The following is a 14,208-nucleotide window of genomic DNA, read 5'->3' as shown; positions in this document are numbered from 1 at the left end:
TGGTTAATGACGCATCAGAAGTTGCCCGTGTCTACTGTGGAGGGGCACATTTGTTTGAAGAATGCACTGCAAATCGTGTTTCTTCCAACTATATGGGAAACAACAGCAAATACAACAACCCTTACAACAACACTTACAACCCTAGATGGCACAAACATTCAAATTTTTCATGGAGTAACAACCAAGGTCAACCGAGGCCCAAAGCTACTCAAGATAACCAAACACCACAAGTTCCTCCTAATTTTGCAGTGTCGGCTCAAGGAAATAACTAGTTGGAAAACATACTGAAGTCATTCATTCAAGAAACCAATAATAAATTCTTAGCACAAGGAGTGAGTATCAAAAATCTTGAAAACCAAATTGGACAAATTACCACCGCTTTGAGTTTAAGACCAGTGGGGACACTTCCCAGTTCGACTGATACACCTACTACATCTAGGGTGAAGAATGTGGAAACTTGCAAAGTTATTAAGCTAAGAAGTGGTAAGAAGTATGGAACACCACCACACAAAAATGCTGAGACTAGTAGAATCCTGTCTGCTAAAGATAACACTGAAGACAAAGACATGTCTGTTGAGGAACCGACCTCAGTAGAAAATGATGGAGACAAAATTGATGCAACTAAACTTGGCAAGACTTCTAAGTCAGCTAAGCATCCTGAAGTCAGGCCATAACCAACCAAAGAAAAAAGTTTGTTCAAGAAAAACCACCACCTCCTTTTCCTCAAAGGATTAGGAAGGCAAAAGAGGAGCAAAAAATTGGCAAGTTTATGGAGATACTCAAGCAGCTTCATATCAACATACCTTTGATAGAAGCAATTGAACAAATGCCAGATTACTCCAAGTTCATGAAGGACATGATTACCAAAAGGAATAGAGTAGGAGAGTTTGCCACTATTGCACTTACTCAAGAATGTAGCCAATTTGTGCAAGGCAAGCTCCCTCCTAAACTGAAAGATCTTGGAAGTTTCACTATCCCTTGCAATATTGGTGACTCATTATGTGGAAAATCACTATGCGATTCGGGGGCAAGCATTAATCTTATTCCTTTTTCTGTATTCAAGAAGCTGGGGATAGGCGCAGCCAGGCCTACAACCATCACTCTGCAACTGGCAGATAGAAGTATTTGTTATCCTCAAGGGAAGATTGAAAACATTTTGTTCAGAGTTAAAAAATTTGTATTCCCAGTTGACTTTATCATAATGGACTTTGATGTGATGAAAACATCCCCATTCTGCTGGGAAGACCTTTCCTTGCTATGGGAGTGACTTTAATTAATGTGGAAAAGGGTGAACCCACTATGAGGGTAAACATTCAACAAGTAGTATTTAATGTGCTGAATGCTCTACAATACCCAAAAGAAGAGGTTGTTGATTGTTCAATGATTTTTAGTTGGGACAGAATTGTTCATAAAAGTTTGCTAAAGTCCACTGATGTCTTGACTCAAGAGCTGGGGAAAGTAAAGAAGATTTTGCAAGAAGGAATATTGTATGGTCCTATGAATCAATCAACTTTGGGAAGGGAAAAATGGAGGTATTTGATTTAAAGATTGACCAAAAGCAACATTCACCATCCATAGAGGTTCATCCAGAGTTAGAACTTAAGCAACTCCCTGGTGATCTTCAATATGCGTTTCTTGAGGCATGATAGAAGTTGTCTGTGATTGTGGCAACAGACTTGGCTGAAGAGCAGAAGAGCCAACTGTTGGATATTTTGAAGAAGCACAAGAGGGATATTGCTTGGAAAATTGCTTACATAAAGTGTATCATCCTTACTGTATGTATGCACAGAATTCTTTTGAAAGAAAATGCCAAGAATAGTATAGAGGGTCAAAGAAGGCTAAACTCGATCATGAAAGAAGTGATTAAAAAATAAATCATCAAATGGCTCGACGTTGGGATTATCTATCCTATTTCTGATATCTTCTGGGTTAGTCCTGTCCAACATGGGTCGAAGAAAGGAGGCATGACTGTAGTCAGCAACGAGAAGAATGAGCTTATCCCCACAAGAACAGTAACTTGTTGGAGAATTTACATGGATTATAGAAAGCTAAACAAGGCTATAAGGAAGGATCATATTCCTTTGCCCTTCATTGATTAGATGTTGGATATATTGACGGGAAAGAAGTATTATTTCTTTTTAGATGGCTAATCTGGCTACAATCAAATAACCATTGCTCCTGAAGATCAAGAGAAGACAACATTTACTTGCCCCCTACGACACCTTTGCCTTTAGAAGGATGCCTTTTGGATTGTGCAATGCACCAACTACTTTCCAAAGATGCAAGATGGCTATCTTTTATGATATGATTGAGAGTTCCATGGAAGTATTCATGGATGACTTTTCTGTCTTTGGAGAGTGATTTCAGAATTGCTTAGACTACCTAGATACAGTCCTGACAAGGTGTGAAAAAAGCAACATGGTTTTGAACTGGGAGAAGTGTCATTTCATGGTAAAAGAAGGGATTGAGCTGGGACATAAGATTTTAAAAAGAGGTTTGGTAGTTGATCAAGCTAAAATAGAAGTTATTGAGAAGCTGCCTCCACCTGTGAATATAAAACGTATCAGAAGCTTCTTGGGTCTTGCTAGCTTCTATATAAGGTTTATCAAAGATTTTTCAAAGATCACCGAACCACTTTTCCAATTGTTGCAACATGATGTGCCATTCGTCTTCAGTAAGGAGTGTTTGAATTCCTTTAAATTTCTAAAGAAGGCTCTAGTTTCTTCTCCTATAATGAAAGCTCTAGACTGGACGAAACCTTTTGAGTTGATGTGTGATGCAAGTGACTTCACAATTGGCGTTGTGCTTGGTTAGAGGCACGACAAGGTATTTCATACTATATACTACGCTAGTAGAACCTTGATTGAAGCTCAAATCAATTATACTACCACTGAAAAGGAGCTGCTAGCTGTAGTATTTGCCATTGACAAATTCAGATCTTACTTGGTGGGAACCAAAGTTATTGTGTACACTGATCATGCACCAATTAAGAACCTCATTGATAAAAAATGCTAATACGAAGCTTATCAGATGGGTACTATTACTGCAAGAGTTTGATATGGAGATAAGAGACAAGAAAGGTGTAGAAAACTTGGTAGTTGATCATTTGTCAAGGCTCCCAGAAGAAGTTCATGACAAAGATGCTGAAGAGATTCATGAGAGTTTTCCTGATGAGAAGCTATTGATGATAACTGGAGTGAATCCATGGTACACTGAAATTGTCAACTACCTTATGAGCAAAGTCATTCCCCTTAATTTCAACTCCCAACAGAGGAAGAGATTCTTTCACATGACAAGTGTTAGAACAAGATTGAGAATCTATGTTCAGAATCTAGTTTTGATGATAACAAGCATATATTTTGTGAGTAATAATTTTATTACTAATGGTTTCATTTAGTGTGCAGATATTATGTTATAAATCTTATACAGGATTCATCAGGATAAGAGTACAACAACTACATCCGAAACATTCAGAAGATTGACGAAGCTAAACATCATTCATCAGATGTTCTGATTAAGAACATGTCAAGCAAGCCTAAGACCACAGATCATAAGCAAGAGAAGCAATAATAAGGAACAAGATCATTCAGAAGAACAAGCAATATCAAGGCCTACATACAATAGTCTCAATCAGAAAGTACTTCAGAAGCTGCAAGGAAATAAACAAGAAAGATCAACTGCAAGAAGCATTGCAAACATCAGAAGATCACGCACGAAGAAAGATCAGAAGTTCTGAAGCTACAACGCAGCGACATTCAAAATACAAACATCAGTTGAAGTCATATACAAGCCAATGAAGAATCTACAGCTCATCATACAAATAGAGTGAAATATAAAGAGCTTAGAATCTAAAGGAGAGTTGCTAGAAATATCATCACATGCAAAACAGTTGCAACATTTAAAAGGAACAACTCCCAAGGTTGAAAGAAGAAGCAACCCACATGCAGCGCATTGGAAAGACAAGTTTAACCAAAGAAGCACGCCATCAACTGCAATCATCATGTTGAGGATAAGGTTCTGCCAAGAACAACACATGTCACAAAAGGCTCAATCTAGACGAAGCATTCAAGACAACATTAAAACAAATCTCAATGGCTAGATTCCAATGATAACATACCAAGCTCTATAAATAGACCAAGCTTAATTGCCTACTTCGGGTTGGTTTGTCTGTTCAGCCTGAATTTCAATGAATGTCTCAACATTCTCTGTGACATCGAATTCTCCATGTTGATCATCAACGACCACATTGATGGATTCCATCATCACTTGTGTTCTGATGTTGAATACTCTATAAGCCCTGCTGTTTGTTGAATATCCCAAGAATATGCCTTCATCACTTTTGGAGTCCATTTTTCTCCTTTGGTCTCGATCTATTAGGATATAGCACTTGCTCCCAAAAACATGAAAGTACTTGACACTTGGTTTCTTTCCTCTCTAGAGTTCATACAGAGTTGAGGAGGTTCCTTTTCTCAATGTTACTCTGTTAAGGACATAGCAGGTTGTTTTCATAGCCTCAGGCCAAAATTACATGGGAAGTTTCTTAGCATGAATCATTGCTCTGGCTAATTCTTGTATAGTCCTGTTTTTCCTTTCTACTACTCCGTTTTGTTGGGGTGTAATAGGGGAGGAGAATTCATGACTAATTCCTTCAGTTGAGCAGAATTCAGCAAATCTGGCATTCTCAAATTCTTATCCATGATCGCTTCTGATTCTGATGACAGTGCTTTCCTTTACTCTTTGGAGGAGTCTAGTGCAGAGCTCTTTAAAAACGTCAAATACGTCGGATTTTTCTCTAATGAAGCTTATCCATGTGTATCTGGAAAAATCATCAACTACCACATAAGCATACCTTTTTCCTCCAAGACTTTCCACTTGCATTGGTCCCATTAGATCCATATGCAATAGTTCCAGAGTTTTAGAGGTGGTGAGTTGATTGACCCTTGGGTGAGAGGTCCTGGTTTGCTTGCCAGCCTGACATTCTCCACAAAGTCTGCCTTCATCAATCTGTAGCTTAGGTATTCCTCTCACAGCTTCTTTGTTTATGATCTTTTTCATTCCTCTCAAATGCAGATGTCCCAGTTTTTGATGCCGGAGTCTAACTTCTTTTTCCTCTATTGCCATGGTACATATTGATGAATGACTTGCTATTTTAGGTTCCCATAAGTAGCAGTTGTCTTTGGATCTTGTGGTGTCCTTTTTTTTACCTCCTCGTTTCCCTTGGGAGGACGGCACGCTACACGCGGAATTTGGAAGGAGAATGCGCCCGGGGCGGGATGAATTTTGTTTTAGTTCTTCCTACGATATCACACAAACTTTTTAATTATCCTACGAGTAGGAGAGGGGAAAAAGATCTCAAATAAACCCTAGGAGTTTGCTAAGTGTGGGGATTCACCTAGACTAGAAATTCTGGAGTCCGGGAGGTCGGTTATACATAGGGAAGAGTTTAAGCACCCTACATATCTGTAGTACTCTACGGGAACCTTCTCTGTGTCAATGTGTTTGTGTTTGTTGCTTATTAATGGGAAAGTTTCTCCTTTGTGTTAGGAGAAGGAATGAAATTTTGATTTGAAAAGACAAACTGACTATTTTTGGTTTTTTATTAGCTCGATGGTTTCCTTGTGAACCTCACGCCTACATATCCCTAATGGAAGTCAGAGCTTTTTGTAGTTCGGAGAACTAATTAGGGAAATTAATTATTTTTGGTGCCTTGCTTGAAGCTCAAGGTTGAAGCTTGAATTAAATCTCTGTTTACAGTAAAGAGACATGAAATCATCTTTACAGAGAGGTATTTCTACTATTCCACCACAAACATTTATAAGAGTGACAGAAAAACTGAATTCATTTCATTAAGAGAGAGAGCCTACTTGGTTGATCAAGTATGACAGCCACATGCCTCTTGAATGAAAGAAGGATTCTCATCCAAATTAGGGAAAGTGTACAAGTCTGGGATTGTTTTCCTCAGAACATGCCTTTCAAAGTCCTAAATGGGAGAATGTTTGAAATTGAAATTTAAATTGAAATGTTTGTTTGTTTGAATGTGGTGAGATAGGAGAAATATCTCTCTATAGAGATAAGCTATGTCTATCTACTGTTTGAAAGATTTGATTTTTAGCTTGCTTGTATGAGGCCCAAGCTTGAGGCTTTTGATTGATTATTTTATTGACTCAGAGAGATAACTCTAATGGGGATTGACTTAAACTAAGAAGTTTTTGTGTCCTGTACAAAGCCCAGAATTGAGGCTGACTCTAGCAGGAGAGCATTCATTTGATGGATTTTATTTGGTGTTCTGTACAAAGCCCAAAATTGTGGCCGACTCTTAACTAAAAAAATATGTCTTTTACTGACTGAGACTGGAAAGATTATCTTTTTTTTAGAAGAATGAATGGAGACTGACCCTTTCTAGGGGTTTTACTCTGCTGGAGAATTTATCTTTTGAAAGTTCAATTTTTTGAGGCTAACCCTTTCCAGGGATTTTGACTCAGCTGGTGAAATTATCTATTAAAAGACTGATTTTTTGGAAGCTAACCCTTTCCAGGGATTTTGAATGATAGCAGAAAGATTATATAATTGAGACTTCTTGTTTAAAGCCCAAGATTAAGGCTGACACTGACTAAGGATAGATAACTATGGATCCTAGACTCTGCTAAGGAAGATTAATGAAGATAAGGGTGACAGAGACTGTCCATGTCTCTTATTCCAAAAGGTGGACTTAATATGAGATTGAGACATTCTTAGCTTGTTAAAGTATGGTTTAAAGAGTGGAAGAAACTCACCAGGATTGGCTAAAAGGTGACTAAAGACCTGTTCCTATGGTTATAAGAAACCTGATGGGTCCTTGTATACAAGCTCAAGAGGAAGCTGGGAATGCTTTTAAGAAGCCTGTGGGTTCTTGTACAAAGCCCAAGAGGAGGCTAGTCGAGGGTCATCGAGGGTCCTTGTTATAGCACAAGAGGAAGCAATATAGTTTTGAACTTATTTTGGCTCTAAGCAAAAGGGTAAGAGGTTTCACCGGGAATAATTCCTCTTGGGTGGATGTGTCCTAGTTTGGGTTCTAAGGCTTTTTCAAGATGTTTCACCGGGAATAATTCATCTTGGGGGTTTGAACTAAAAGATCTCTAATTAGGAAAGAGCCTTCACCGGGAAGACATTCTCAATCCTAGGCCATATTCCTATAATATATATATATATATATATATAGTTTAACAGTCCAAAGGTTTACACTCAGACGTAGTTCTAAACAATATATAAACAGTTCTATATTTGACATTAATTTAAATAAAGACTGTAAATTGAAAGCTATAAACCCTAACCTGGATGGAGTGGAAGCCTTTGAAGATGTATGTACAAAGCCTTACCAGCAATTTTGTTGTTTTATTGATAACAGTTGAATATTTATTATAAACAGTTAAGGGTTTTTTAAAACAGAAGAAGTGAAGATGAACTCTAGGTCACATAGGTATCTGAAGAGTTTCATCGGGAATAATGCCCTTCAAATACCAGAAGAATGTTTTGAAAACAAAAAGAAGATTTTGTAAATACAGTTTTTGAAAACAAACTATGAAAAGAAAAATGTGTTGGGACTTACACTCTATTAGAGGCCCAAAGATTTATTTACTGTTTATGAAAAAAAAAACAATTGAAAGATTTGAAATGATACAAAGTTTCGTTGTTTGAAAACCTTGATCGTCTGTTTAATTGGAGTTAAGAAACAGTTTTGAAAAGTCAACTTAAGTAGGATAAAGACAAAATCTATACCTTCTTAAGACCTAAATAAATAGGATTTTATTACTAAAATATTTATGAGAGATTAAGTTTTGAAAATCAAATGAAAACTATATTTTTAAAGTATTAAACTATACTTAAAACATATGATTTTAAACCTAATTAAAATATATTGAAATAATATATTTTTTGTGATTTTTTTGGATATCCTCAAAATAGATATATTAATTGAGAAGTGTGTGAAAAATCAAGTGAAAATGATTTAATTTGATAGGTGAATTAATTAGTTGAAGTTGTGAAGAAATTGAATGGGAAAAGTGATAAAAAATAAGATTTTGTCTCCCAAAGGGCTTGAACTCACGCCCTCTAGGTCACCACTCAAAACACTTACCATCTGGGCCACGCGCGTAGCTTGCTAGACAAACACCTTCAGCTCATTATATTTGAAAACAAGTGTATAAAGGAGAAAATAAAAATGAACAAAACAAAAGGTCTGGGGGGGGGGGTTCGAACCCCAGACCTTGGGCAAGAGAGAGACTTTGGACGCGCGCTGTAACCATTGGGCCATTACGATGAATTCGTAAATAACACACCCACCACTAAATTTATTTTAAACTCAGACCTGAGAATTCAAAAAAATGGCGCCATCACCATTATCATCTTCAACCTCTAGCTCCTCCACCTTGGATTTCTGAACTCCCTCATCTCTCAACCATTTTAAATGATTCAAACATCAAACTTGCTCGTTTTTAAACGAGGAACATGATTATGATCACAAAATTCATTTATTCTAAGTGTAACTAAAGAATTTCAGTATGAACACGAAGAACATATAAACCCTAATTTTAAAATTAAATGATGAAAAAGATGAATAAATGAATGATGATAGAGGGTTTTTAATCCTCTGATGATGCTGAACAATCTGGTATCGAGATATATTGTAAAGAGTACTTAAATTAGAGTGTTGGATGCTTGGACTTGCTTGACACCTCTTGAATCGTGCTTCAGAATTATCACACCCTAAGGAACGTGTTTGGATGCTTGGACTTGCTTGACATCTCTTGAATCGTGCTACAGACCTCCAACTGACTTTGCTCCAAATTGAAAGTGAAGATGGTTTTGTTGCACTTACAGAAGTGTTCCAGATGTTTGGATCACCTCTAATGGACCTCCTTGAAAGATTAGAACACTTAGTTTCAAAGGAAGAGATTTGGTTTGAAGACTTGCCAAAGAACCTTTGAAAATGCTAAGTATGAAAGGAAAGAGGAGAAAGCAAGAATTATGGTTGCTTTGGTGTGATTAAAATGAAGGAGAGCACTTATATTTATAGGCAAAGTGTTCAGTGTAATTGCAGAGGAGTGAGCTTGCTTAGTGAAGTCATTTTGGTTTCTTGGCCATGAAGAAATTCAAGGAATCTTGCAAATGTGATCATTGCATTTTCGAGCTAGCTCCCTATCCATTGATCTCTTCTGATCTTAGGGGACAATTCTGATGCAGAGGAGAGTTTCAATTGGTTGGGAGAAGATTCCAATTGGTGACTCATCCATTTGCCATAAATTCCCAAATGTAATCATTACATAATCACATGCCTTTGTTTTTGGGAATATTCTTCAATCCTTATGCAATGATGAAAATGGATGTATGGTATGCTTTCAGATGTATTATGGGTCGTGTAACATCATTTAGTGAAGCCATTTGCACAAAATTGCAAAGTTTCAAATTGTACATGACCTATAATTTTACTCCATGAGGCCAACTTTGAACAAGCATAACTCCTAGCTCAAAATGAATTTGGAGGAGGATGAGCACAATTTTGAAAGCCCTAAACATCTACTTCAATTCATTATTTTGGAGTTTCTTCAGAATCATTTAGGAAAATTGTGAAAAATGAGCCCAAAGTTGGAAGAAAACTAGGTCAAAAACACTTAGAAAAATTTCTAAGTTTTTAAGGCCTATAACTTCCAAATCCCAAATCTCTTAAATGATTGATTTCTTGAAAAAAGTTGTATTGTAAGATGTTGTTTTATTTTGCAAGATCTACAACTTTCATGTTGGAAGTTTTTTGAGTTGTGTAGGTGAAATTTTGAGTTCCCATAATGCCCTCAAAAACCCTGATTCTTGACTTTTTGATCCATGATGAATTTTCTTGAATTTCTTTTGCCAAATGACTTTAATAATCATATATTGATGATATTGATCTTTAAAAGTCATGGTTTGACTAAAAATCTCAAAATTCAAAGGTAATCTTGTACAGTTGACTTTTTTCCAGATGAAGTGAAATCTTGGATTTTTGTGATGAATCAAGTTCTCCTCCTTAAATGAGTGATGTTAATGGATTATATTGAGGTAATAGAAGTCCTTGAGCCATGTTTTGAGTTTTGGATCCATGTCCTGATTAAAAGTCAACTGTCCAGGTGAATTAGGTCAGAAACCCTAATTGTCGACCAGATGAAATTGATGACTGTAGATCTTGAATTGAAGTGTAATGCCCAATGGATAATGTCATATGAACCAATTGAAGATATTTGAACCAATTGATAGATGCCCTGGAGCTTTTTAGGGTTTCCCAAATGTGATCCCTGATTATAGTCCCTTATGGGCTCAAAACCCTAGATTGGTGAATTAAGCAAATATGAGCCCAGATGATTGGGTGTCTAATCAACCATAGGTGAATAGAATGAAGCTTTTTTTGAGTCCCATGATCGTATTGGAGACTAATCCTTTTATTGATTGATCCTTTGCCTGAGCTCTTTTGTTCCTGATCATCCTTGATTTAAGTACCAGAGGAATAAGTGACTGCTCTGAACATTTGTTTTGAATTTGATGAAAAGTATGGAGATGTGACATCTTAGGGGGGGTCAAAATTAGGGTATGACAGATCTTACTCCCTTCATGACCTCTACATCTTCTTCATTAGTGACCACACATTCATCTTTGGTAAATCTGACTTTTAGGCCTTGGTCACATAGTTGACTGATGCTGATCAAGTTTGCAGCTAGACCTTTGACTAGTAGAACACTGTCTAATTGAGGTGCTCCTACATGCTCTAGTTTTCCTACCCCTTTAATCTCTCCTCTGGCTCCATCACTAAAGGTAACATAGCTGGTGGAATGTGGCTTGATTTCTTCTAACAAGTTTTTCATTCCTGTCATGTGTTTTGAACATCCACTATCAAAGTACCAGTCTCCTTTGGTTGACACCCTCAAGGAGGTATGAGCAATTAAAGCAGAAAATTTGGAAACCCATGGTTGTTTCGTGAGAATGTTGTGCTGGTTGAGATTGCTTGTATATTTTTGCCACGGGTACCCAATCAGTTCATAGCAAAATCGTTTCAGGTGACCAAATCTCCCACAGTAGTGGCATCTCCATTTCTGAAATTTCCCTTTTGTTTGGTTCCAATTCCTCATTTCATGATGTCGTAACATCGATGCTGACATTTTCTTAACAGGAAGTGTTTCTAGTTCTGACTCTTTTGACCCTAGATTAGGTTCATTTCCAAATCCTAATCTAGACCGATTTCCTCCTTTTTGACCAATTTCAAGAATCTTTTCAAGGGAGTCAGTTCCATTGTTCAACATTCTAATTGATCTTGACATCTGATCTAGTTTGTAGTTGAAGATGCTGATTTCACCATTAAGATGTGCTATTGTTTCTAGAAGTTCTCTTTTCTCGACTTCCAGTTCTTCTATAACTTTCTTTTGTTTCTCCTTTATCCTCCACATTTCAGCACTCTTGATCCTTAGATCATTGTAAGAGATGGCCAGTTCTTCAAAGGTAGGGACCTTTTTGTTGTTTTTGTGATTAAGTGTACACACACATGTTAGAGCAGCACATTCCTCTTCACTATCACTATCTGAGTTTTCATCAGATCGAGTGGCAGACATACCTTTTCTTTGCTCTTTGAGGTAGGTGGGACATTCAGCTTGAATGTGTCCATATCCTTCACAAGTGTGACATTGAATTTCTCTTTACAGAGCTACCTTTTCTTCAGCTGAGGCTCTTCTGTTAGGAGCATATGTTTTGGTGATGTCATTGGTAGTGTTCTTGACATTGAATCTGGACTTCTGACCAACCCTTTTGATAAATCTGTTGAATTGTTTTCCAAGCATGGCTATGGCTTCTGATATATCGTCATTATTTCCATCCCTATCATCTGTGTTGGTGATAAACGCTATGCTTTTGTTCTTATCTTAACCAAGCTTACAAATGCTTAACTCAAAGGTTTGTAGATACCCAATGAGTTCGTCCAGATGTCCTGTGCTTCCTCTATGGTAGTTACTTTCATATCAAACCGCTTAGGCAGTGATCTGAGGATCTTCCTTACCAGTTTTTCTTTAGTCATTTTCTCACCTAAGGCTGCAGAGTTGTTTGAAATCTCGCGGACATTCATGTAAAACTCATAAATGGTTTCATCCTCTTACATCTTGAGATTTTCAAACTTAGTGGTAAGTATTTGAAGTCTCGACATCTTTACCTTGGACGTGCCTTCATGTGCTGTTTTGAGAATATCCCAAGCTTCTTTAGCCAGCTCACAGTGTTGTACAAGCCTGAAGATGTTTTTGTCAATACCATTGAACAGTGCACTTAGGGCCTTGGAATTGCCCAACGCTAACTCTTCTTCAGATTTGCTCCATTGAGTTTCAGGAATTAGAACAGTGGTTCCATCTTCCAGAATATTCTCAGGATGTTTCCATCCACTTTCAACAGCTCTCCAGGCCTTGCTATCCACTGACTTAATGACTGCTACCATACGAGGTTTCCAGTAGTCATAATTAGAGCCATCCAGGATAGGTGGTCTGTTTCCAAACACTAACAGTTCCTTCTCCATAGTACTAGAATTTTGTTATCCCTATATCTCACCCAGATGTAAACAGTCAAGGTGCCTGCTCTGATGCCAATTGAAAATTCTAGTAACACACGCTCGATGTCAAACTGGATATTATGACATCCACAATTACGCAGCACAGACAGTAATAACAAAACAACATAAAACAGTAAAGAACACACAGAATTGTTTACCCAGTTCGGTTCAAACAACCTACTCTGGGGGCTACCAAGCCAGGGATGAAGTCCACTATCAGTAGTATCAATTCAAAGCTAAACTCCCCCGTTTACAACTTCTCACTTAATCACTACCCAATGACCCTTCTACCTAGGTTCTACCTAGATATGGAATATCTCCATTCCACTCCCCCTCAATCACAGCAATGATTACACATAAACAATAAACAATTACAGATAGAAGACACACTTCAAAAACATACCTTGATCTTCTTAAAAGCTTCAATCAAGAGACACACACTCGTGCTTAAAAGCTTAGAGTGACACAATAAAAACACAAACTAATTCCAACGCAATCATCAAAGATAATAGCGTGGATCACACGAGACAGTTACAAAACAGTAGTTCTTCACAATACACAATCTTCTGTCTGCGTTCCAAATTAGGATTGCAATTCTTTTTATATGCAGTCTTGGGCCTTGGGCTTTTTATGAAACACATTAGGGTTAACAAAGTTAACCTAATTCACACGCCAACTGTCTGTTACACAATGTGCTGTCAGTAGGATCTTCTGGACGAAATATGCAGCACTAAATAAAAAGTTTCCTAAATTGATAAAAAGGATAAATCAGAAAACACAGTTAATAAACAATAAAAGCTCCTGCTATCACACACGGATGTCATGACATCGATCATGACATTCACTACAAAACCCGTATTAGCTTCACACATATATGCAGCTTGCATATACAAAATCGACCAGGTATGTTTTACCAATAATGCAGCCAACATCAAAACACCTTCACTAAGAAGCACATTTGTAATCTCTAGAAGATAGATGAATGTTATATCCTACTAGGATCCCTGAACGGTTCATTATCAGAAGTTAGTCACAGTGGTGTGTTGTGCAGGGTTAGTCACAATAGGTTGGTTGTGTAGGGTCAGTCACAGTGGGTAGACTGTGCAAGGTGCCTAATTCAATGGACGTTATATCTCGCGAAGATCACTGAACGGGTCATTGTCCAGATGGTTAGTCACAGTAGTTGGCTGTGCAGGATGGTTAGTCACGACGGAGGTTCGTGCAGTTGTAATCAAGTTTTGGTTATAGTGGATTAAGACCTCAGTTGAGAGGCAAATCACCTGAAGAAGGTGGACTGGAGGTAGCCTTAGTTAGAAGGTGAACCAGGATAAAAATGAACGTGTCTTTTACTTTCTGCACATGTCATTTTAACTTAGAACTTCCAAGCCTTATTCTGCAGAAATGTACTGAACACGTCAGAAGTTTTGATATCCTTTGAAGTTAAAATGAACATCTTATTGGTTATGTCGTTGTACACTTCATGCTTCCACAACATCAAAGCATAAACTAATAGGTGATTAATTGAAAGAAAAGACATTAAAGAAAAAGAAAGGGAATTTTAATTGATAAAGAACACAATTCAATCCCCCCTTTCTTGTGTTTTTCTCCACCTTCAACAAGGAGTT

At 37.4% G+C, this 14,208-nt stretch overlaps 1 protein-coding gene across 1 annotated transcript; it reads left to right on the top strand.

Moving 5' to 3' along the window:
* Positions 1 to 769: 769 nt before the first annotated feature.
* LOC131604508 (uncharacterized) lies at positions 770 to 1,267 on the top strand. The gene has a single exon (XM_058876943.1). The coding sequence runs from the start codon at positions 770 to 772 to the stop codon at positions 1,265 to 1,267; it is 498 nt and encodes a 165-aa protein (XP_058732926.1).
* Positions 1,268 to 14,208: the final 12,941 nt, after the last annotated feature.

This window comes from Vicia villosa, linkage group LG5 (genome assembly GCF_029867415.1).
Source record: "Vicia villosa cultivar HV-30 ecotype Madison, WI linkage group LG5, Vvil1.0, whole genome shotgun sequence".
NCBI classification, from domain to species: Eukaryota; Viridiplantae; Streptophyta; class Magnoliopsida; order Fabales; family Fabaceae; genus Vicia; species Vicia villosa.
This window is presented reverse-complemented; position numbering and strand designations above follow the sequence as displayed.

Excerpts from the sequence above, each read along its gene's own strand:
- LOC131604508 (XM_058876943.1), top strand. The coding sequence starts at position 770 with ATGGAGATACTCAAGCAGCTTCATATCAACATACCTTTGATAGAAGCA.